The sequence below is a fragment of the Lobosporangium transversale genome (genome assembly GCF_002105155.1).
Source record: "Lobosporangium transversale strain NRRL 3116 chromosome Unknown BCR41scaffold_7, whole genome shotgun sequence".
NCBI classification, from domain to species: Eukaryota; Fungi; Mortierellomycota; class Mortierellomycetes; order Mortierellales; family Mortierellaceae; genus Lobosporangium; species Lobosporangium transversale.
The window spans coordinates 106,284-129,071 of NW_019028985.1; the positions used below are offsets into that span (position 1 = coordinate 106,284).

Below are 22,788 nucleotides of genomic sequence, written 5' to 3' on the forward strand. Positions count from 1 at the left end.
CGTTCTGAGCGTCGAAGATTGATATCTTCAGACTCGGCAGAGGATCAGGCACTATGTCATGGAATGATGACTGCACATAATAATCATGCCCAATTATTGGAAAGACTAGGGATAACACCAAAGGCTCAGGAGAGTATTAGGAAATCAGAAAAATGGCGACCTATTCTTTCGCAACTACAAGGAAAAGCTTGCAGTGGAGGTGTTGACCAATTATCACACTTGGGAAAAGGAGCTGATGGAGAGAAAACAGTAACTGTTGCTGATATTGCTCAAATCCCGCCCGAGATCTTTGCATGCGATGTGGTTCAAACCATCTCAACAACCCATTTACCAGATTCAGACGAACGGATCGTAAATATCCAACAATTTATCCATTGTCTCAGTCTACTACCGTCTCAATCACTCTCCGTGGAGACCCTCAGCAAACAAGAACTAGACTGGTCTCAAGCGGTTGCTAAAGATCCAGATGAGCAGGAGCGACTGCGCAAGCTGGCTTTGGACCTGATTGCAGCCTTTATCAATGATGAGATCAAAGCCGAAGCAACCGTGACAGAAGTAGTTCTTTTGGCTCCTGTTCTCGACCGCGAACAGTTTCGGACCCTTCTCATGACACTGGCTAACGGAATTTATCAGTCTGCATTGTTGGAGGTCCATCTTTTGGAAGGTTTAGCACAGGTGATGCAACGAGCACCCACAGGGTCGTTAGATACTGATGATTTGGTCACCATTCTTAATTTCTTGAACGAGCGACTCAACAATGTACATCCACAATCAAACCAGCATACCTATCAGTTGACAGTGACGATTGCTCACGTCCTGGATGCGATGGTCAACAATCAGGTTAATGGCTTGAAACGAGAACAGCTTCATGAGCCACTGTCAGCGTTCCTGAATGGATTGAAGAGCAACTCGGACCCTTACTTGGTATATTATGCGGCTTATGCGTATCAAGCTCTTCAATATATCCCTGATGATGAGACACCATTGCAGGCAATGTTACGGCGGACCACCGCAGTAGTTAAAGGTGTCTCGAGTATTGTAAGTGCAGTCAAGGGACTGGATCTCAGTGGATTTATGGAGGGGTTGAGCAGTATTCAGAGTGGATTACCATCCGTGACTGAGGTTTTTGAGATGGGCAAGACTGTCTATGAAGGGGTGAGCTCATTAATCGAGAGTGGACAGACATTCCTGGAATGTCTTGAAGAAGGACTTAGTTTTGCTCGAAAGACTGCTTGGTATCCCGCATTGCGGGGAGCCGATATCCTATTGAAACAAGGTCAACTCGCTAAATTCAAGGTCTTGATCTGTGAAGCGCCTTGTCGACGAGATCCTGCGTTCCAATGGGGGATCTGTCAACGACTGGGCGAAATTGCTGCGAATACCTCAGCTATGACAACAACGACAGGGACCAGCTGGGATGTGGAGACTCGTCAAGGAGCAGTGGCATTTCTGGGCGAGATCTACAAAAATGATCTGGAGTGGGGGTCCCATACTCATATTAAGCAATGGATCTTGACAATCCTTATACCTCTAGCTTCCTTGTCTGGAAGTGGAATGCGATGTAAGCAGCTGAGTGACTGAAAAACAAAAGATTTTTTTTTTTTTTTTTTGACCTCTAATATATGAGTAAATTATATTTCATTCATGATATTGTGGGGGCAATAGCCGCCGAGGTTCTATTAAAAGAATTAGCCGAAGACGGGAATGCTCAGAAACAGGCGCTTTACCAAGCTTGCTTGAAGGGGCCATCCTGCGAGTATCCATTGACAGTTGAATTGGCTCTTCCGTCGTCTCCAACTCTGCTGGATCGAGTTCAGAACAAACCCGATGTTGAGAAAAGCTTACGCCAGTTGAAAAAACTGCGACACAAGGAACGGGGCGATAGCTTTTATATCCCTCTCCAAGCAACTAAACCGAATGCTGCTGCGCAAGAGGCTCGAGATGATAAGGACTTATTCTTCTTGATGGACAAGGCCAAAGAGTTTTTGAGAAGCCAACAAAAAATATTTTTGATTCAAGGGGATTCTGGTGCGGGCAAGTCCACTTTCAACCGAGCGCTGGAAAGCTATCTTTGGGACGAGTACCAGAAAAAAGAAGGGCGAATTCCCTTATCTATTCATTTACCAGCGATCGAGAAACCTGAGCGAGACTTGATCGCTAAGCGGCTGCGTAAGGCTGACTTTACGGAGCCTCAGATCAAGGAATTAAAGGACCATCGAGAGTTTGTGTTAATCTGTGATGGATATGATGAGAGCCAACAGACCCATAACCTGTACACGAGTAACAGGCTGAACCAGCCCGGGGAATGGGTCGCTCAAATGGTGATCACCTGTCGGAGCGAATACCTTGGATCAGATTACCGAGACCGATTTCAGCCTGCAGATCGTGATCATCAAGGACAGCCGGACTTGTTCTCAGAGGCGGTAGTGGCACCCTTTTCTGAAAACCAAGTAGATGATTATATCAAATACTATGTGGCTGTGAAGGCCCCGCTTTGGAGAGCTCGAGATTATCAACAAACTCTACGTCAAGTACCCAGTCTTCAGGAACTGGTCAAGAATCCTTTCCTGCTCTCACTATCGTTAGAAGTCCTGCCACGGATGGTAGATCCAGGTCAAGAGCTCTCAGCCTCTCGGATTACTCGAGTCGCATTATACGACCAATTCGTGGCGCAGTGGCTGGAACGCAGCAAGAAGCGTTTGTCTGACACATTGGGGCCTGAAGATCGAAAGATCTTTGAGAGTCTCTCAGATGAGGGGTTCGTACAGAACGGAATTAATTTCTTGAAACAACTTGCAGCGGAGATCTATGCACATCAGGCAGGAAACCCTGTAGTCGAATACTCTCCTTTTGAGGATTCGGGAACTTGGAAAGAAAAGTTCTTTAGCCGAGAAAATCAAAAACACCTTTTGCGCGAAGCCTGCCCCTTGACTCGAACCGGTAGTCAGTACCGGTTTATCCATCGATCTCTCCTTGAATATGGATTAGCCCGTGCAGTTTTTGAACCACAGGACGGATCCAAAAGTGGTGCGAAAAGATCAACACCAATAGCAGTTACACAACGCCGAAAGAGCATAAGTTCCGCTTTCAGTTTTGATAACCGGGATGCAATTGAGGAACAGGATGATGACGATGACGATGACAACGACAACGTGTTTGGCGCTGCGGCGGTAGAGCCTGATATTAACTCCCCTTTAGTAAAACGAAGCTTTGTCGCAGAGCCGTCCGTTCTGAATTTCCTAGAGGAGCGTACTCGACAAGAACCGCGACTCAAGAGGCAATTGTTTTCCTATATAGAGCATTCGAAACGAGACAAGAGGTGGAGGATCGCAGCCGCAAACGCGATCACAGTCTTGATCAAAGCAGGTTTACCTTTCACAAATGCAGATTTACAGGGCGTCCGGATTCCCGGCGCAGACTTGAGCGGAGGTATCTTTGACTCTGCGCAGTTGCAAGGAGCAGATTTGCGGAAAGTGAATTTCCGTAGCAGCTGGCTTCGTAAAGCTGATTTGACAGGTTCAGTGATGACGGCTGTCCAATTTGGAGAGAGACCGTACCTGCCGGAAGAAAGTGGAGTAATTGTAGGATCTTACTCGCCTGACGATGGCAAGACTTGTGCTGTGGGCCTGAGGGATGGCACAATCTGTATCTACAGTACTTCCGACTGGACAAAGCTACATACCTTGCGCGGCCATACGGAAACTGTTCGCACTGTTGCCTATTCCCCTAGTATACAGAAGGGGCCTCAGCAGATCGCATCCGATAGCGACGATGGCACGGTCTGTGTGTGGAACGCGGAATCTGGAGAGCTTCTTCATACCTTCCAAGGCCATAAGAATAGGGTTTCTCTCCTCACCTATTCACCTAATGGGCAGCAGATCGCTTCTGGCTGCGACGACCATACTGTTCGATTATGGAACGTGGTATCCGGACGTAATACAGCAACTAGAGAGCAAGAGACGAAGGAAACAAAAGCGCTGGCTCACATATTCCAAGGTCACACTGAAAGAGTCTTGGGCTTAGCATATGCCCCAAGGGGTGATAAGATTGCATCATGCAGTGCAGATAGGTCTGTACGATTGTGGGATGTGTCCTCAGGACAGTTGCTCTATACATTAGAGGCCGGAGAGAACTCGCCTTTGTTGGAGGTGCATGGCGTGGCATTCTCCCCTAGTGGAGACCAAATTGCTTCTTGCAGTAAGGATTGCAAGCTGAATTTGTGGGATACAGAGTCTGGACAGCTTCAACATTCATTAAATTATACGGAATCATTCTTTCATTTGAGGTTTTCACCTGTAGAGGATCACCATCAGCTTGCCGCAGCGTGCTACGATTCTGTGGTGGTGTGGGATACAAAATTTGGAGGAGAGCCACGCCATACCCTGAGAGGCCACTCTTTATGGATCAATGGACTTTCATATTCGCCGAACGGCGAGCATATCGCCACATGTTCGGATGATATGACAGTACGTCAATGGAGCACACAGTCAGGCCAGGTGACCCATATCTTTACGGGCCATAGTGATGGTGTTAATCACGTTGCGTACTCGCCTATATCCAATCTACCACTTGCCTCATTCAGTAACGACAAGACTCTCCGCCTGTGGGACATTCAGTCATCACAATCAAGTAGTAGTCAGCATAGTGGTCATACAGGGTGGGTGACAAAAGTCATTTCTTCAGCTAGCACTGGAAAACAACAGCAGATTGCGTCCGCAGGGAGTGACAAGACAATCCGGTTATGGGATGCAGAAAATGGCCAGCTTATCCGGACTTTGTATGGTCATACGGAGGGGGTCCGAATGATTGTGTACTCGCCCTGCGGTCAAAAGATGGTATCCTGTGGTAACGACGGGACTGTGAGGTTGTGGGATCTGGGGTCGGGGCAGCTAGTCCATACATTTAAATATGAGATAAGTGTTTATACCGTAGATTACTCCCCTAGAGGTGACTATGTCATCTGGGGTCGTCGAGACGGATATCTTTGCGTGTGGGATGCATCCTTGCCGTCGTCGTGGCCTTTGCTTTTGTCAGCAGGAGGACAAGGCGAGGAATCTGAGATGACTCTAAAGTACACGATTCAGGGCCATCAAGAATCGGTTTCCTGTGTCAAGTTTTCGCCAAGTGACGATGGATATCAGTTTGCTTCATCAAGTGATGACAAGTCTATCAAGTTATGGGATGCATCTACTGGCGAGCTTTTATATACACTTGAGGGCCATAGAGATATTGTTCTTGATGTGAAGTACTCACCTGATGGAGGGAAGCAGGTCGCGTCACGAAGCGCAGACTGTACTGTCCGGCTGTGGGATCCACAAGAGGGTCAATTGTTGCATATCCTGGAGCACTCGGGTGCTATCAGCTGTATGGCATATTCTGTAGATGGCCGACGGATCGCACTTGGGGGCGTGAAAGGATCAGTGACCCTGTGGAACACCCAGACAGGGGCATTGATTGGTCGATTGGATGGCCATGTGGCGATGAAGCGTATTTATGAGATGGCCTTCTCACCCTGTGATCGATATCTCGCAAGTGCTGGCGAAGACAAGACGCTCCGAGTGTGGGATGTAGATGCACAGTCAATATTAGGATCGAGATCACTAGGACAATGTCTAGCAGTGGTAGAATTTAATGATCAGGTCAGGACTCTAACTTGGAATACTTCCGCAGAGAAAGGTGTCTTTTTGGTAACGGGGTGCATGGATAACTCAGTTCGGACATGGCAAATTATCACAGAGGAGGAAGGGAAAGTGCGGAAGACAGTCGTGAATGATGTAGAGAAACAGGAGACGGGAGATGGTAAGAAGAATATAGATCCTTCAAGTTCCGGTCAATGTCAGTGTCGCCTGTGGTGGAGTTCGTCACAGGTGATGCTCAATGCGGAAGGGGCCATTATCCAAGATGTAAAAGGCCTTGGGGGAATGCAAAAGGCGTTGTTGAAGCAGCATGGAGCTGTAGGAGAAGCAATAGCGCCAATTGGGTTCAAGGAAGCAAGCAAGAGACTGGGAGCGATGGCAGCTGTGGCCTCGAATCTTAAGCTACTAGGCAAGATGGAGAGGGACAAAGACAAGGTTCAAGCAAGTATTGTTCCACAAAAGACGACATGGATGACAAAGATAAATGCGATAGACGCAAGTGTGAGCGAAGTTATAGAGGATGCAGATAGAGCAAATGGTTGTCGAGTGGCATGCAAGGTGTGTAATGCAACACATGTCATCAGCGTGGAACATTCCCACGCGTAGAGTTGTAAAAAATTATAAAAAATATTTATTCAGGGACGAGAGTTGGCTTTGAAATAGGACCAAAAAATTCATAATTCTTTGCCTTATTATTTGTCATGTTCATGTGTAAACAACTGGAGTGAATAGAGAGCATGTAGAAAAAAAAAGGAAGAAAAGGTTATTGATCAGATTGGCTGAATTGAATGGCCTGAGAGGACTGAAACGACGACCGACAACGATGATTTGGGTATTTCACATGTGAAATCGTCGTCACGAAGCAGCTATTTATCTTTTTTTTTTTTTTTTTTTTAAATCTCCTTTCTCCTCGTCAGCCTTCTCTTCTGATGTCAAAAAAAGATAAGCGGACCACCGCTACTGCATTGATTGGGTATGAATCTTGGAAACTGTAATTGTCCTAAGAATGTAGATCGACAAGAAAAAGTAGGTAGTAAGCGATCGTTTGCTTTCTGCATGTAGGCCTTTCGAAAACAGTACAAGTATATACATGTAGAAGAAGTAAGGTAGAAAAGAAGCACACTCACGCTTTGTTTTTCCTTTTGATGTGCCCGGAAAAAGAAAGATACCGAAATAGTCGCAGTAACATGATTTTCTACATGCACGAAAGCCCTCATTTCAGACAATCAGCCACCAAATCAACTCGATCATCAAAGACAGTATTTAAAAAAAAAACTCCTCTGGTTCAAATGCCATGTCTAAAAAAAAAATAAATAAAAAGCAATAATCATAATTAAACCCCGCCTTCGTTTTTAAAAAGTTCCTCTTTTCTCTCTTCTTTCTCATCTCATCACTCTTCTTCCTTTTCTTCCTTTGCATTTCCAGCAATTTTTTTTTGTTGCATTTCGAAATGGCTTCCACATTCCTGGACAAGGTCAACTTCAGCATTGATCAACCTTTCGGTATCAAGCTCGATCCTTATTTCAATCAAGCCTATGAGTTCGTCACTGGAAAATCTATTGACTCGTTCGCCTTCCAAGAGGGTGTTACACCTTTCTCGACCTCAAATGAAGTTATTGTGTGGACTATCACCTACCTTGTCGTCATCTTTGGTGGCCGTGAGCTCATGAGGAATCAGGAGCCCTTCAAGCTCAAGCACCTTTTCATTCTCCACAACTTTTTGTTGACGGTTGCCTCGGGTGCTTTGCTTCTCTTATTCATCGAGAACCTAGTCCCTATGGTTGCCCGACATGGCCTCTTCTATGCTATCTGTGACGATGATGCCTGGACTCAGCGTCTCGAGTTGTTGTACTATCTTAACTATCTGGTCAAGTACTGGGAGCTGGCTGATACTGTCTTCCTTGTTCTCAAGAAGAAGCCACTTGGTAAGTCTATTTGTTGGGAGAAGCAATTGTGTCTGTGCGACCTGATCGTTTCACGAACTCTTTGATCATAGAATGTGTTTGCTTGATAAAAGGAAGAAAGAGCGCAGAACTTTTTACCAGGACTCCGGAGTGAGAATGTTTTTTCTTTATTATCAAAGTCAATCGCTCTCTCCCCCATCGTCCTCTTCAATATGTTGGGCTTGATTTTTTTTTTTTTTCTTCCCACTCTCCGGAGATTGGCTGTCGGAAAAAAAAAAAAAAGATTAGGAGCCCTTGACCCGGTTTCCCAGTCCAATAGAACAAAAGGGTTAACATGTGCTGTAAATTATCCTTTCCTTTGATAGAGTTCCTGCATTATTTCCACCACTCCATGACTATGGTCCTCTGCTTTGTCCAGCTCGGAGGGCGTACCTCTGTTTCTTGGGTTCCCATTGTCCTCAACTTGACTGTCCATGTCTTTATGTACTACTATTACATGCGTTCCGCTGCTGGTGTTCGCATCTGGTGGAAGCAATACCTCACCACTCTCCAGATCATCCAATTCGTCCTTGATCTTGGGATCATCTACTACTGCGCCTATACCTACTTTTCCTTCACCTACGCCCCCTACTTGCCCAACCATGGCAAGTGTGCTGGTACCGAGGGTGCTGCCGTCTTTGGTTGTGCTCTCCTGTCCAGTTACCTCCTGCTCTTCATCAACTTTTATATCCAGACCTACAAATCCAAGGCCAAGGCAGTCAAGAAAAACGGAGCCACGAATGGCAAAGTTGTCAGTAATGGCAATGTCAAGAAGACCAAGACCAAGCACATCTAGAAGCAAGCATCCATAGCCCGTCTTTTTTTATTTTTTTATTTTTATTTTGTTATTAGTTTTTAACTTGCTCACTACAAGGACTAACGAGGATTCAAGTGAACGAGAAAGAGGGAATGTATGAATGGATGTATGTGGGAGTATCTTGTACAATGTTCGCCTTAATCATTGTATCATTACATGAGGATCATAGAGCTATCAGAAGTACGCACGAACTTGAAAACAAGATCGACCCAACCATCATCACCTTCTTATTCCTCTCCATTTTTACTTTATTTTTTTTTTTCATCCTATACTCGCAAAACAATCTTCATATTTTACGGACCATTACTATCCCGTAATACGACGCTTCATGGTTATACTTTATCTTTGATAGAAAGTCTCGCTCATTTTCTCTAGCATGAAAATACTCCAAAGGAATAAAAAACATAGATGTATATAAAAAACGCGAAATCAAAATTTATGTAACATGCAACAGGTCTTTGCCTTCGTACCACCACAAAACCCTGCTCAGTGATTGTTCAAATGCACACACATTCCACAAAAAAAAGTCACCCGAGACTAGGGGAGAGCAAGCCGAACCTTTTTCACTTTATTTTTTCCTCTTTTTACTTCCCCTTCCTTTAGTCTCTTTTTCTTTTTTCTTTTTCTTTTTTCTTTTTTTGCGCATTCATTCCACCTTCCTAACCGCCTCCCTAACCAAGAAGAAAATCCGAGAAAGCAGTATACGACCCGAAAACAAGAAAAAAAACCTCGTCATCTCCATTTGAAAAAAAAAAAAAAAATGGAAGCTCAACAACAACAACCCTACCAGAGTTCACTTGAGGATAGCTTTGTTTCCATCCACGAGAAGATGGACTCAACCAATATGTTGGAGAGAGAAGTACAAGAAACTTCTAATGGGTTTGAACAACAGACTGAAAAATCTGAATTGATGGACCTTAATGTGCCACGTCGGTTAAAACTCTCGGTTCGCAGAACAGAGGACCGAGCTGAGGCCACAGGAGCCACAGAAGGCCCAGGAACGGATAACTTTTTGTCGACTCTCAAGGCTCGGTTGGCAGCAACAGAATATCCGGATGAAATCGAGTCTGCTGGTTGGGGATATGGGATTGACACCAAGACCGTGAAGATGTTGACACAAGAATGGTTGCACCATTATAACTGGGAAGAGCAACTGGAACATTTGAACCGAGATTTTGAACATTGGACCTGTCGAGTCAATGGCTTAGATATTCATTATGTGAGACATGATCCATGGGCGGAAGAAGAAGGAGAAGAGATGGAAGCCAAGGCTTTTGCTGGTAAGAGTAAAGCCAATGAAAAAGGGGAGGTGATCATGCCGTTATTGTTGATTCATGGATGGCCTGGATCCTGGTATGAGTTTGGGAAAGCAATCCAATTGCTCAAGAAGAGAGGGCGTTTCCAAATTATTGTTCCTTCTTTGCCTGGATATGGCTGGAGCCAAGGTAACAAAAAAAAAAAAAAAAAAAAAAGAATACGCTTTGTATCATACCGTTCAAACCAATAACATATTTTATTATTTCCTTCTTCCTAAAGCACCTTCGCAGAAAAAGTTTGGCGTCCGAGAGATTGCCAAGACGCTGCATGAGCTGATGCAGTACCTTGGTTACAAGTATTATTTGGCACAAGGCGGTGACTGGGGAGCTATTATTACTCGAACACTCGCAACACTTTATCCGGATAGCTGTCTAGCGATTCATATCAATATGCTTCCATGTCTCCCCCCTCGACCTTGGACTCGTCCCTTCCAATCTCTAAAAGCCGCCACAGGCTTTCTTTTCCCTTCTCTGATATACAGAAACCATCCTCGTGAACAAGCCTCGGTTGAGGCACTAAAAGCCTATGCTATAGAAGAGGGAGCCTATTTCTTTATCCAGGCGACTAAACCCCAGACGCTGGGCCACGCACTGCATGATTCTCCTGTAGGGTTGTTGTCATGGCTGGGAGAAAAATATCTCTCTTGGGCGGACTTGGATCCGCACAAGCCAGAGACTTGGCCGTTTTCCAAGACTGAATTGTTGACCCAGATCATGATCTACCATAGCACAGGGACTATCACCTCATCGACGAGGATTTATTACGAAGCCCATCATAATAAAGACGTTGAATGGATGCTCAAGAGTCCAGTTCCTCATAGGGTGCCTGTCGGTGTCGGTGTCTGGAATAAGGAGCTCTTCATGGTTCCAAAGGCCTGGGCAGAGTAAGTCCTTTGCATTATAAAAACTGCAAAAAGTTTGATCTGTAAATGCAATTTAACCTTTCTCTCTCTCTCTTTCTTTCTTTCTTTCTTTCTTTCTTTTTTTTTTTTTTTTTTTTTTTTATCTATAGTGACTGGATGAACATTCAGTCGTGGCATGAGTTCCCCAAGGGAGGACATTTTGCAGCATTTGAACGGCCGGTTGAGTTTGAGAAGGAAATCACAGAGTTCTTTACTAAAGAGCAAGTTCTGGATCGCTTTTCCGCCAAGCGACTTGGCCTGAAGATCTAACAAAACAACGAATCATCTTAACTAGATCTAAATTATTGCGTATATGATATTGCCAGATAAAAACTTTTTTCTCTTTTTTTTTTTTTTTTTTTTTTTTAAACATCTTTTTTATTTTTATTGCTAATGTACAAAGTAAAACAGTTGATCCTTGCCTTATCTTGTCCTCCCCAATAAGACCTTCAACTTCTACCATTACTTCTTACGATCCGCCTTCCACTTATACTTTGCAAGACCATCCTTGTCCACACCAATTTTCTGTCTCCTGCCCTTGAGCATTAGATTTTTACGAAGGGTCATCTCCTGTTCCAACTTTGACATTGTTTCTTCCCTTTCCATCCTTGAAATCAGCTCCTTCATGGCCTGTTGACGTTCCTTGGCTGTGGCCTTGACCTCTGCCTTGTTCACATGCGGGGCAATCAATTGCTTCTTCAGTTGTTCTGTCCTAGGTCGGTTGAATTTCCGGTGTACAAGCTCCGGTGCAGTATCAAAGTGTTTTGCGGGATCAAAACTCTTGACTAAAGAGCAATAGATGAGGAACTGTTAATATATAATAATAACAATGATAGTAATAATAGTAATAAAAAAATAAAAAATAAAAAAAGAAGCTCATATCGGAGGGGAGGGGGTTTCTACCTTCATCTTCGTTATCGACAAAGACAATATGGTTTTTCGGCTTTTGTATCGAACTAGAGCCGCTGTTTAATGATCCGGATGGTTCTTCATCATCATCTCCAAACTCTCCAGGTGCATCACCCACATCATCCAAAAGAACCATGCTCTGTTGCATCCTTTCGATCCGTTTACGTCCAATATCACGTTGTTGAGTCACATAATTCAGATCCTGAGTGCTGAGGAGTTTCAAGAAATCATGGGAGAACTTTTGGTTGCGTTCCGTGATATGAACACCCTCCTTAGTCCGGGTATTAATCATCTTGAAATAGAATTCATCTGGGTTACGGAACGCTGCCTTTTCACGCATAGCCTTAAGACGATCCTGTTTGGAATGATAGTCGCGTGCACGAGCGACATAATCTTTTTTCTTCTCAAGAAGACCATACTTTTGACGAGCCAGGGGCTGAGCACGCTCCTTGTGGTTCCGCCGATGAACGGCATTGCGAAGAGATGACATTATGGAGATTTTATGAAATGCGAATACGGTTGTCTTGAAAAGATGATTGTAACAATGACTTTAGAGACGGTAAGGAGAGAGAGAGCCAGTAAAGCTTGCTTGTCTTGTCTCAAAAAGAGAATGCAAAGAGACACTGGTTGATGGCGAATCCTTTTTCTGAAAAAAAAAAAAAAAAAAAAAAAAAAAAAAAAAAAGCAAATAGTGACTGTTAATCAATGTTGCCTAATTTAAGGGTCATCCATGTCAGTTACCCTCTAGAATGAATAAGTGTACTGTGTAATGAGGAAGCTCATTCACTCGACTTGCATTGACCTGTAGGAATACAGCTTTGGCTCATCTTTTTCTCTCTTTCGCAATGGATGATATACTACCTAGCTCTGGAGAGGAGTACCTGCGCATGGTTAGGTACCGTTTTGCATGCACTCGCTTTTCACTTCTCACCCATGCGTGTACTGCGTGACTTTAACTTTTTTATTTTTGCACTTTTAATAGAGCGCAAGCAAAATCATTCCCCGTAGTTGTGGTAGCTCCCCAAGCACAAGAGTATCTTTCCACCAAGAACACATCTTTAAAATATAAGACAGATTGGAACTCCTGCCGGCCTGCGCCAGAGGGCTGCGCCCCCATTAAAGAATGGAAGGAGAACTTCATGAAAGAATTTGAGTTGGAAAGAGCGCGTTTGAAGAAATACAAGTCATTGTTGGCTCAAAGAAATCGTTTTGACAAAAGAAACGCATCGTCATCCAAGAGCTGTAGTGATCAAGAACAAAGGACTCAGTCTATACCTCTTTTGATTATGGCGTCACATGATACACCATTGCCACATATGTTTGATGAGCAACAATGGCGCGTATTGTTATATGGAGCTACAAGGGTTCCAACTGTTGCTGCTGCTGCTGCTACGCCTGTTACTGTTGATACGAGCGTGGTAACAGTTCCTAACGAGGTAGATATCAAGGAATCGACATTCCTATCAGACACGACAGTATCAATAGAAAATGCAACGACAATGACAGCTACTGCTAGCTTTCCTACAGAGGAGGAAGAACCATCACTGCAACAAGATGTCAAGTTGGCTCCACAAGATGCATCTATATCGGACGTAGTGCCAGTGGCAGCAGCAGCAGAGCTCCGGCCTCTGGTAGAATCACTGTCTCAACCACTAGCCTCACCATCACTATTGCCATTGCCATTGCCAATACCAGTACCTGCAACATCAAAGTTGACAAAAGCACAAGGGATGATGCCACATCCTCTATTCTTGGTACGTTTGAACCAAGGATATCTAATCCAGTTACTCAAATACCATTTACGATGGATGGCTGAAGACGACATTACAGATCATCAGGTAATTTTAGCAAACGGAGAGTCTGTACGTGAGAGACGGATGTGTGTGTATGTGTGTGTGTGAGAGAAAGTCGCGTCTGTGCTGTAAAGTCTGTTGCTATTATCTAATATTCTATTGGTACAAGTGTACTAAAAAAAAAAAAAAATGAAAACTGGTAATCTTTTACCGCCCTTTTTTTTTTTTTAAACATCTAGGGGAAATGGCTTTATGCACTGTTCCTGAAGCTCGATCCTCTACTAGAATCGGACCAAGTGTCGATCCTAAGGAGCATGGCTAAAAAATGCGCACGAATCCGATCACATCTCAACGTAAGCATTCATTTAAATGCATGCGTGCGTAACCACTTGGCTAGTATCTAATAGCACAGGCGGGAAGGGGGAGGAAAAAAAAAAAATTGTTTGATAATAATGCTTGTTCAGTAGGACCATAGATTGCGCAATACAGGAAAAAAAAAACGGTCGTGGTCCTACTGTTCCCTGACCAACAAAGAAGCCCTATTTTAATTCAGAAGAAATTGATAGTGTTTAATGCTTATTGGTAAAAAGAGATATATATGCTAATCTATTTTTCTGCTGGATTTTTCCTTTTTTCATATCTGTATACTTTATTTTTTTCATTAGGTCCACTCTGGAAGCAAGCTCGCTACTGTCAATATGGTTATTACCATCGTAGCCCAGTTGTTTGGGCAGAGCGACTTGGAGTGATATGTACAACTAAATTGCATTTGCATGTATACCAAGTTTACTGCACCGACATATGACAGTAATATTAATAGTTTATCAAAAATAAATAAATGAAATAAATATTTACATATAATATATAATATAATATATAACGAACGAAACAGGAAGAAGCGAAGAAGCAAGAACGCTCTGAACAACGTGACATTTCTTTGGTATCGACTGCATTTTTGCTGTAGCGCTGTACAGTAGACAATAGAGCACATGTATATAATACATGTAGATGCTCTCCACTTTTTAGGGTCGCCTTACTGAAGGCAGAAAGCTCTTTGAACGATGACGCTGAAACGATAGCTGCTCCCTTTTTTTTTTTTTTTTTTTTTTACTTTATATATTTTTACTATCAATTGCCTATTGCTTGGGGTCCCAAGAAAGAGCAAAAAAAAAAAAAAAAAAAAAAAAAAAAAGAAGGAGGAGTGAGTATCAAAGATGCATAGTCTAAATGGCCTTTTTTTACAAGTTTATGTTGTAGTATCCGTCTACTTTTTTTTTCCTCTTTTCCTGCCTTTCTATTTCTTGGTAAAACGTGCCGTTGTACAAAAAAAAGAAAAAAAAAGCGCGATTGGTCCTTGATTGGTTGAATCTCATGGGAAGAAGGAGAAGAACCACGAGTGAAATAAGAAAAGCAGGGGTCCCAACCATCTTTCATTTGCTCCACATATCCCGCACAAGTGAATTTTTTTTTATTTTTATTTTTTATTTTTTATTTTTTTTATTCAATCTTGGATAAGAAAATTCCCTTTGGAAACAAAAACAAAAACAAAAAAAAAAAAAAGGGCGAGTCGAGTGAGCAAGAAGATGAGAAGACGATGGGCGAATCCAAGACCTTCCATCTCTCACCCTGACCATGGCTGTCTTTCTATTTATCAATCTAGTACTGTCGTAATGACAAAACTTTATCCCCATAGCTAGATCATGACCAGTCGGGAGTGTAGAATCCTTTTTTTTTTTTTCTTTTCTTCTTTTCTATTTGGATCTGGATCTGACTCTGATTTTGGATCAGGATCTGAGGATGCAGTAAGATTGTCCTCGTGAATGAAGCTGAAAAGACTTTTTTTTTTTTTTTTTTCAATTGAAGATCGATATGAGCAAGAAAATGAAAATGAAAATATTTAATATATTACATATAACAATAATAATAATAATAATAATAATAATAATAATAGCAATAATAACAATAGTAATAGTAAGATGATGACGATGACGATGACGATGATTGTAAATGAATACTCATCTATAAGGCAGAGTAGAGGAACAGTCGAAGCTGTGGCACTGCAAATGCAAAAACGATGATGAAGTGAAAAAGTGAAAAATTGGTAGCTTGACAACTTGTGTGTAAGGATGTCCCTCCATTCGTATAGATATAGACATAGAGATATATAAATATTTATTAATTCAATTCATTTGACCCATTTAATGGCTTTATACATTTTGTTTATCTTTCTTACTGCAGCTGGTGTGTTTAATTTACTTTTTACCTGTTTCCCGCTTCTTTTTTTATATTGCCTTCAAGCTTTGTCACTTTCGTTTTTCTTTTCCATTCTTTCTTCGCTTTCATTTTCATTTTCAAAAGTTTGTGCATTCCCCATCATCATCTCTTTCTCTTTTTCATTCTTTGTTATAACCACATTTTCAACTATCCTCGCGCTTCTCACGTACACTAACAATAGCCCGTTCCTGAATTTCTTCCTCTCTCCATCCTGACTTCACACCTTCACCCAAAACCATACCACATCCTATACCAATCAACATCCAAATTGACAACTAACAGTCTTCTGAGTGTCTGTATATGCTAATCGATTACCCCATTCACTCCTACAATCGCACGCACGGAGAACTCTAAAGGTGGCGACCTATTCTTGTCCTTCGCGTGTTGTGACAGGAAAAAAATAAAAAAAAAGTGAATGTGAGTGAGCGGGCGAATAGGAAGATTTGTCACTTTTTCCCACTTTTCTTTCCTAATCTTCTTGCTTCTTGTCGAACCCTCTTGTTTCCTCCTTTTGTCTCATAATCCTTCTTTTCTTTCCTTCTCCCTTACCTCTATTATTACTCGTGGTTTTTTTTTTTTTTTTTTTTTTAAATCACTCCTTCTATTCTTTCAAATATCAAATACCAAGGCTTTTTTTTTCTTTTTTCCTTCAAAATAAATTTACAAAGCAATGTCAGTTGCAATCGGTCCACGATCTGCACGGACACGGCAGAATAACAGTAGTAGACCTACACCTCCAGATCTTGTCCTCAAAGACTCTGCCATCCATCGTCCTTCTCTCTCCCGAACCATCTCCAACAGCAATTCTTCTTCAAGTCTAAACAGTGCACCCTCTCAAAAACAACAACAGTATTCATACCCATTTCCTTATCAACATCAACATGTAACACTTCAGGGACAGGAACACCAAAACCCTGAATCTCAAAATGGGGGAACAGGAGTAGCAGCAACAACAGGAGTTGGAGTTGGTATGACCCAGCTTCTCTCATACAATGCTCATTATCCATCCTATAGACCCTACACACCCACCACACCCACCATGCCCATAACGCCAACATTGGCAGCCTCAGGAGGTAGTCTACTTCCTTTTCCTAAAAATCATCAACACCAGCGGGTCTCTAGCACACGACGGATACCAAGCTATGAGTCGTCGCTTTATGATCCTTACCGATCGCGTCAGCCAGGTGTGTCTGCCAATAGAGTTAAGAACGGTAAGATGAAATTCAAACCTGAACAAATAAATTATATATGTATATATATATAAAAAAGAATTAACGAAAGAAAAAAAAAAAAAAAAAAAAAAAAAAAAGGACCGGGAACTCCAAAAAAAAAAAAAATCGGCTACAATCCAAATAAATGATGAGACAGTTCGTTTGACCTTATTGATTGGAATTGAAGGTGCAGAAGGAGGAAGAAAGATTATCAGAATGCAATTCAGCTTAGTTCAGTTCAGCTTAATTCAACAATACCGATGGTGTGTGTGTGTATATGAGTGAATGTTTATGTTTTTTTGCAGTCGATCGATTCAAGAATGGTTTTCCTTTATGTTTTGCACACTTTATTTTTTTTTACCCGCCTCTATTTTACTATTTTATCGATGGTGATTGTCATGTTCTGTTGTGCTGTGCCATTCATTTTCCTCCTGCTCTCATGTGTTTCTCCTCCCCAATCTCTTTCCCTGTTGTTTTCCTTATCAAAGCTTCAATCATTATCAATTATTTATTTGTGTTATTTGTTCATTTGTTCAACGTTCGTCCATCCATTTTCCCATGTTCTCATGTACTTCTCCAACAATAAGGATCACGTTTCATTTGAGGCGAGAATTTTTTTTTTTTCTTTGTCTTCTTTAATACGACGTTCTGGTAGGACAAACCATCGTGATCTCTCTCTGGAGAAAGAAAAAAAAAAAAAAAAAAAAGTCGCGCTTTTTTTTTTTTTTTTTTTTTTTTTTTGAAAGCAAAGAAGGCATCAAAAAGTGTTGAAGATGGGAACCACAATGCTGCAAAGGGTTTAAAATGACCAAACTATTATTATTTATCTTTTACTTTTATTTGTTTATTCTATTTTAATGATTCCCATTAAGCCCAAATACTGGCTTTTATTATAAAAATTATAATTATAATTATTTTATTAGTCTTTATTCTCTATTCTTTATTATCTATTACCATGTTATTACACCTCTAAAATCTTTGATATCCAGTGTCCAACACGGATATGTGTGAGAGAGAGTCCATTTGAATATTTATTGAGAAGAAGGATGCATAAATAAAGAATAAAGAATAAAAAGGGGAGTAGCATGATAATTTGTGGATACCCTGACTCTGTGTCCATGCATAACAACCACAGCAGCTCCAAATCCTGCTGCTGTGTTTTTTAAAACAGTTGTGAAGGAACGGAAAGGCCTTTGGAGTGTCAATACGTGCCAACGGACTCGTGTACATGCATGTTATGTGCAAAGACCAAACAGAGGAATCGCTTCCCATATCCCACCCTCTCCTTTTTTTTTCTTTTTTTTTTTTTTTTTTTTTTTTTTCCGCGAGTCATGGCGGCTATCTTCTAGGGGGTTCATCTTCCATATCTAACGACTTTTTTTTTTTTTTTTTTTTTTTTTTCCCTTTTTCATGTAGACTACCATGCGCAGTCACCCATGCGCGAAGGCCACAGTACATTTCCATCAGCACCTCCGTCTCAATATTCAGGCCATGGTTCATCAGAAGAGGTACATGAGATACGGTCGCAGTCTGGTGGAGACACACTCTCAATAAACGACCAAGGGTCAATGATAATTATGCCTCCACCACCTGCAGTGGGGCAACGCGAGGATCATCATCGCCATTCACCTACACTGGCTGCAAGCCAAATATTATTGGCGGCGAGCTATAGTGCCCGACCCGAATCTCCTGCCTATCTCCCTTATCAGCCATACAGCAATCAACCCTTACCTTCCCCGTCCATTATGGACGCTTATCGATCCAGTGCTGCATACTCTTCACCAGGATTGGGACCTCTTCCCACAGGGTTTCCTTTTGAGGAGCAGCGAGAGCGTTCATCCGACTATGGTAGTAGCAATAAAGCAGATCCTTATCGCTCCGCTTACTCTCAACAACACCACTATCATCCTCACCATAACAGTAGCCATCTTAGTAATCAATCAAACTGTTCTCCTTATCTTGGATCAGGAACCGGATCACCCAACCCAAACGAAGACTTCTCATCCTCATTCGATTCACGATTTTCAGGCACGAGCCACCAACAACTTCAACCGCAACAGCAAAATAATAACAACAACAGTCAACAGTACTCGACGCGAGACCTGGCTGGCCAGGGATCAACTCAAGCACTCTCAGCTACAGGCCTCGACACGAACAATGTCAAAAGACAACAAAGAAACATTAAATCCAGCGAAGTTGTAGAGGCAGCACAGCCTTTAGGTAACGATATACCCATGATGGCCATGGGCAGTAACAACCTCTCCACAGGAACGGAAGACAAGCCACAGTCTACCACTCAACTTTCTCAGTTCTCCAAAACGGATTCATCTGGAAAAACCAAGAAGGCTCCTAGCAAGATTGAAGAGGAAGAAAATGATGTAATCCTCCAAAAGCTGGGAGTCATTAGCGCTACCGACAACAATGGGACCCGCAGTAAGGGATCTCGAAGCGGGATCTCCTACGGAAGCGGTCGCTCTCGTGGTAGAAGGAGCCAGTGGGCAGATGAATCCGGAGATGAATATGGTCATAATCATAAGGGTCGCCGCCTTGATCGAATCCGAAGAGGACATGAAGCGCAAAGATGCTGTTGTTGCACAACACGGACTTGCGTCTTCCTCACATTTGCACTCCTCATTTCCTTTGCTTTGGCCTTGTACTTTTTGGTACCTAGGACACCCTATTTCGCGTTCGAATCTGTCACACCCAATGGACCACCTGTGATTACTAAGGACCGGATTCGAGAACCTTTTGCAATCCAGATATTGATCGATAGCAAGAGCAACTATGTGCCCATCCGTATCGATGCTATTGAAATGACTGTAAGTTTTATTCTTTCTCTCCTGATATCCTTCTTCTACTTCAAAGGGCAAGCAGCAGTCTCAATGATGGAAGAAAAGCTTGTATTCACATTCTTTTCTTAATATATATTTATCAAATATTTTAGGTATGGCTCCAATACAACCGGACCAAAATAGCAGACAATGACGACATGGCATCCTCGTTTGTAATCCAACCCCGAGTCGATCAAGTGATATCGATTCCCATGATACTTAATTACAGATCTTATCGGATGGATATCAGCACTGACAAAGTTCTTCAAGAGTTAGTGGAAGCATGCACCTATGTTGATCTCGACTCGTTGGATGAAGGGGTGATGGTTCCAGGGATCAATCTTATTGTAGGCGGGAGACTGCACATTTGGGGTTTGTCTTGGATCTGGAAACCTACGTTCAGCTTCGATGCTGATAATGTACCCTGTCCTGTCAATTCTCGAGATCGTCCTGCGGGAATAAGCCCAGGTGGTGATCCCGGAAACCCTTCAACTTCCTCGATAGTACGACCTGTTCCGGTCCCATCTGCGACTGCTATGATGACCAGCATTGTTTAAGACTCATTATCGTCCTCTCTCTCGCTTGCTCTATCTTTTTTTTTTTTATTTTATTTTTTTTATATATATATATCATTATGTACTTTATCATGGCATCCATTTTAACTATATACTTCATTCTTTGACATTTCTGACCATAACTTTCGCATACAAACATTTCAATTTCTCCTCCCATCACTCCCCCACTTCCATTCCACTCATTGTATATAAAATCACTTTTTCTTTCTCTGTTTTTTTTTTTTTTTTTTTTTTTTTTTTTTTTTTTTTTTTTTTCGCTTTTTTTTTTTTTTTTTTTTTTTTTTTTCTTTTTTTTTTTTTTTTACTTAAGCTCATAAAGAAGATTGACATTACTTATGAATGCTGTTTAGACAATGGTGGTGCTCTATTCTATTAGCTTGACAAACTGTACTATGAGGTTTCAATAAGTAATGATAGTTGAAGTAGATTAACATAAGAAAGAAGACAGCAAGAAGGCTCTTGGAGGAAGAAAAGTCAGGAGGTTCTCTTCCACTCTGTTTATTTTTTTTTATCATCGTCATGGCCTAAACTACTTTTATACTGCTGCTGTTGCTGTTGCTGTTGCTCGCGGTAGCCGTCCAGATAACTCTGGTGGTTTGCGCTATGGAAGCTTCCTCGTCGGTCGAGGTCATACGCAAACTTGGCATATCCTATTTGGCAGACTTTTTCCTTTCCCGATTGTTAGAAAGTTTAGTAGGGAAGAATCGGATGGGAAGATGAGAAATCAGTCACTCCTAACCGCTAACAATAATAATAAAAAAGTCCTTTAAAGAAACACGTAGTAAACACCCGAAGAGGAGATGGTTGAACTCCTTTCTGAATGCTCCATGGCTCCTGACAGCTGAACGGCAACGGTTACAGCGAGAATATTGGTGTGAGGGAGACGCAGATGTTGACGATTCTGGATCGATAGGAATAGATGTGTGCTATGTGGCCTATCAGGACTGTTACCAGCTCTGATCTGTCATGATCACATTTGTCTTCCTTATCGCCGTCTGATCCTCTTCTATCGATACCACTGTCAGCTCCAATGACACTACCGGTCGACTTGATTTGTTTCTTCTCATGAGATGGACCCAATGATACTTGTTAATCAGCGGCGCAATCTTCAACTGTCCTTACAGCTGCAGTCTTCAATGCTCCCTTCTTTTTTTTATATTTTATTTTTGTTTCATTCTTCTCTTCTACATGATTATTTCTGTATGGCATGTGCGGCGTAAAAAGGTTTGTGATCACTACCGACAGAAACAAGGTTTCGACACAAAGTCCCAAAGGAATCGAGATTGCCTGAATATGTGGATAGACTTTGATCTGAATGCTATTATTTTTACTGCTGCTGTTGCGGTTGCTGTTTTTATTGTTGCTGTTATGTCTCAGGAAAAGAAGGAGACGTTGGCTTGAGAGACAGGGCCGGGAACGACCACGTTGATGTCATTCGTAGGAAAGGAAGGGAAGGGAAGGGAAGGGGAGAAGAAGAGACATCCAAGATAGGCTCACCAGCTTTCGGAGGAATTAGAGTTGCCATTGAGAGGGGCCAGATTTCTCGGTCATTAAGGGAGGCAGGCAATATGGGAGTGACTGGACTGGAATGTGCGGAAGTAAGGATTAAAAAAAAAAAAAAAAAAAAAAGATGTAGTAAGCAATAAGAGTAATATGGCAGTAAGGATAGAACTGAGAAGAGAGATAGCAATAAAAAAAGAAGTATAGAAAAGTGAACTGAACTGTACATACCTCTTTCCTGTTTTCTTGTCTCTTTTCTTTGGAACAAGCGAAAGACGCAGCATGAGAAGCTAATATGGTCCTGCAAAAAAAAAAAAAAAAAAAAAAAGACATAGAGGATGAAGGGATTCCTTGAGAGCCTGTATGATGGGCAAGGGATATTGTGGAGGGTCGAGACTTTAGAACACATGCCTCAAAATACAAAAAACTGTATGCGTGCAGCAATGAGGTCACTGGTTCGGCGAAATACTTCAATGGCGAGATGTTTACATATCTGATGGGATGAGGGGTTACGCCCCCCTTCAGCACAGATAAAAAAAAGAAAAAAAGAAAAAAAAAAGAGATGCTGCATGCTGCCCAAGAAGGTAATAAGTATTGGCGCCATGGCCATTACGAGGGCACAGACAAAAATAAAACAAAAAAAACTCGACTAAACGTCAGGAGAGCTGCAGGTGAAGGGAAGGGGAAGGGTTAGTGAAAGGGCAGCATGCCGGTATATGTGGGAGGGTCTAATTGAGGGTGGCAACAAAAGAAGAGATAAGGCATGAGGGCGGGAGAAAGAGAAAGGATAATCGCTGAGGCCCCAGAAAAGGAAGAAAGAAAGAAAAAAAAAAAAAAAAAAAAAAAGAGAGAAAACTAAGCAAGGTCTAGGTATGGTCTAGAGGTAAGCACCAGCTAAATGCTTTGGGATTTAAGAATCGATGTGCAAAATAACGCGATAAAGTTTGTTGTCAAGACGCCCAACCTTATCGGGTGCACGTTTATTCCAAATAGAGCAATAGTTCACGGAGTTTAGTCACAAGTGCATGTACTACAAACAATATAACAACCAGTGATCAATCTCTTCTCACGCTAAAGTGCA

General features: G+C 42.0%; 8 protein-coding genes across 8 annotated transcripts; 6 read left to right on the forward strand and 2 right to left on the reverse strand.

Annotated features, from left to right (window-relative positions):
* Positions 1-4,300: 4,300 nt before the first annotated feature.
* Positions 4,301-6,300, forward strand: BCR41DRAFT_348038 (WD40-repeat-containing domain protein). Its single transcript, XM_022023206.1, has one exon. It carries the CDS (start codon positions 4,461-4,463, stop codon positions 6,240-6,242), a length of 1,782 nt encoding a protein of 593 aa, XP_021884041.1. The 5' UTR covers positions 4,301-4,460; the 3' UTR covers positions 6,243-6,300.
* Positions 6,301-6,901: 601 nt separating this feature from the next.
* BCR41DRAFT_348040 (fatty acid elongase) lies at positions 6,902-8,787 on the forward strand. The gene is made up of 2 exons (XM_022023207.1): positions 6,902-7,561; positions 7,906-8,787. The coding sequence occupies exons 1-2, from the start codon at positions 7,087-7,089 to the stop codon at positions 8,373-8,375; spliced, it is 945 nt and encodes a 314-aa protein (XP_021884042.1). The 5' UTR covers positions 6,902-7,086; the 3' UTR covers positions 8,376-8,787.
* Positions 8,788-9,306: 519 nt separating this feature from the next.
* On the forward strand, positions 9,307-10,940 carry BCR41DRAFT_332937 (Alpha/Beta hydrolase protein; the record flags this gene model as incomplete). Its single annotated transcript, XM_022021868.1, has 4 exons — positions 9,307-9,615; positions 9,682-9,841; positions 9,933-10,596; positions 10,725-10,940. 4 exons carry the CDS (start codon positions 9,307-9,309, stop codon positions 10,882-10,884), a joined length of 1,293 nt encoding a protein of 430 aa, XP_021884043.1. The 3' UTR covers positions 10,885-10,940.
* Positions 10,941-10,987: 47 nt separating this feature from the next.
* On the reverse strand, positions 10,988-12,396 carry BCR41DRAFT_348043 (small-subunit processome). The gene is made up of 3 exons (XM_022023208.1): positions 12,320-12,396; positions 11,518-12,169; positions 10,988-11,399 (listed from the first exon to the last, which is right to left on the reverse strand). The coding sequence occupies exons 2-3, from the start codon at positions 12,011-12,013 to the stop codon at positions 11,077-11,079; spliced, it is 819 nt and encodes a 272-aa protein (XP_021884044.1). The 5' UTR covers positions 12,014-12,169; positions 12,320-12,396; the 3' UTR covers positions 10,988-11,076.
* Positions 12,310-14,062, forward strand: BCR41DRAFT_348044 (hypothetical protein). The gene is made up of 3 exons (XM_022023209.1): positions 12,310-12,418; positions 12,506-13,277; positions 13,556-14,062. Exons 1-3 carry the CDS (start codon positions 12,369-12,371, stop codon positions 13,718-13,720), a joined length of 987 nt encoding a protein of 328 aa, XP_021884045.1. The 5' UTR covers positions 12,310-12,368; the 3' UTR covers positions 13,721-14,062.
* A 2,126-nt stretch (positions 14,063-16,188) lies between these two features.
* On the reverse strand, positions 16,189-16,847 carry BCR41DRAFT_348047 (hypothetical protein). The gene has a single exon (XM_022023210.1). It carries the CDS (start codon positions 16,646-16,648, stop codon positions 16,340-16,342), a length of 309 nt encoding a protein of 102 aa, XP_021884046.1. The 5' UTR covers positions 16,649-16,847; the 3' UTR covers positions 16,189-16,339.
* Positions 16,848-17,015: 168 nt separating this feature from the next.
* BCR41DRAFT_348049 (hypothetical protein) lies at positions 17,016-17,468 on the forward strand. Its single transcript, XM_022023211.1, has one exon. The coding sequence runs from the start codon at positions 17,079-17,081 to the stop codon at positions 17,385-17,387; it is 309 nt and encodes a 102-aa protein (XP_021884047.1). The 5' UTR covers positions 17,016-17,078; the 3' UTR covers positions 17,388-17,468.
* A 1,129-nt stretch (positions 17,469-18,597) lies between these two features.
* BCR41DRAFT_348050 (hypothetical protein) lies at positions 18,598-20,215 on the forward strand. The gene is made up of 2 exons (XM_022023212.1): positions 18,598-19,620; positions 19,746-20,215. The coding sequence occupies exons 1-2, from the start codon at positions 19,036-19,038 to the stop codon at positions 20,187-20,189; spliced, it is 1,029 nt and encodes a 342-aa protein (XP_021884048.1). The 5' UTR covers positions 18,598-19,035; the 3' UTR covers positions 20,190-20,215.
* The last annotated feature ends 2,573 nt before the right edge of the window (positions 20,216-22,788 follow it).

What these genes read in the sequence shown, in the direction of transcription:
- BCR41DRAFT_348038 (XM_022023206.1), top strand. Translation starts at nt 4,461, where the DNA reads ATGACAGTACGTCAATGGAGCACACAGTCAGGCCAGGTGACCCATATC.
- BCR41DRAFT_348040 (XM_022023207.1), top strand. Translation starts at nt 7,087, where the DNA reads ATGGCTTCCACATTCCTGGACAAGGTCAACTTCAGCATTGATCAACCT. An exon ending in TCTCAAGAAGAAGCCACTTG is followed by an intron (nt 7,562 to 7,905) that starts GTAAGTCTATTT and finishes TTCCTTTGATAG; the next exon opens with AGTTCCTGCATTATTTCCAC.
- BCR41DRAFT_348043 (XM_022023208.1), bottom strand. Translation starts at nt 12,013, where the DNA reads ATGTCATCTCTTCGCAATGCCGTTCATCGGCGGAACCACAAGGAGCGT. An exon ending in TGTCGATAACGAAGATGAAG is followed by an intron (nt 11,400 to 11,517) that starts GTAGAAACCCCC and finishes ATTGCTCTTTAG; the next exon opens with TCAAGAGTTTTGATCCCGCA.
- BCR41DRAFT_348044 (XM_022023209.1), top strand. Translation starts at nt 12,369, where the DNA reads ATGGATGATATACTACCTAGCTCTGGAGAGGAGTACCTGCGCATGGTT. An exon ending in GAGTACCTGCGCATGGTTAG is followed by an intron (nt 12,419 to 12,505) that starts GTACCGTTTTGC and finishes CACTTTTAATAG; the next exon opens with AGCGCAAGCAAAATCATTCC. An exon ending in TGCCACATCCTCTATTCTTG is followed by an intron (nt 13,278 to 13,555) that starts GTACGTTTGAAC and finishes TTAAACATCTAG; the next exon opens with GGGAAATGGCTTTATGCACT.
- BCR41DRAFT_348047 (XM_022023210.1), bottom strand. Translation starts at nt 16,648, where the DNA reads ATGTTGGCGTTATGGGCATGGTGGGTGTGGTGGGTGTGTAGGGTCTAT.
- BCR41DRAFT_348049 (XM_022023211.1), top strand. Translation starts at nt 17,079, where the DNA reads ATGAGTGAATGTTTATGTTTTTTTGCAGTCGATCGATTCAAGAATGGT.
- BCR41DRAFT_348050 (XM_022023212.1), top strand. Translation starts at nt 19,036, where the DNA reads ATGATGGCCATGGGCAGTAACAACCTCTCCACAGGAACGGAAGACAAG. An exon ending in TCGATGCTATTGAAATGACT is followed by an intron (nt 19,621 to 19,745) that starts GTAAGTTTTATT and finishes CAAATATTTTAG; the next exon opens with GTATGGCTCCAATACAACCG.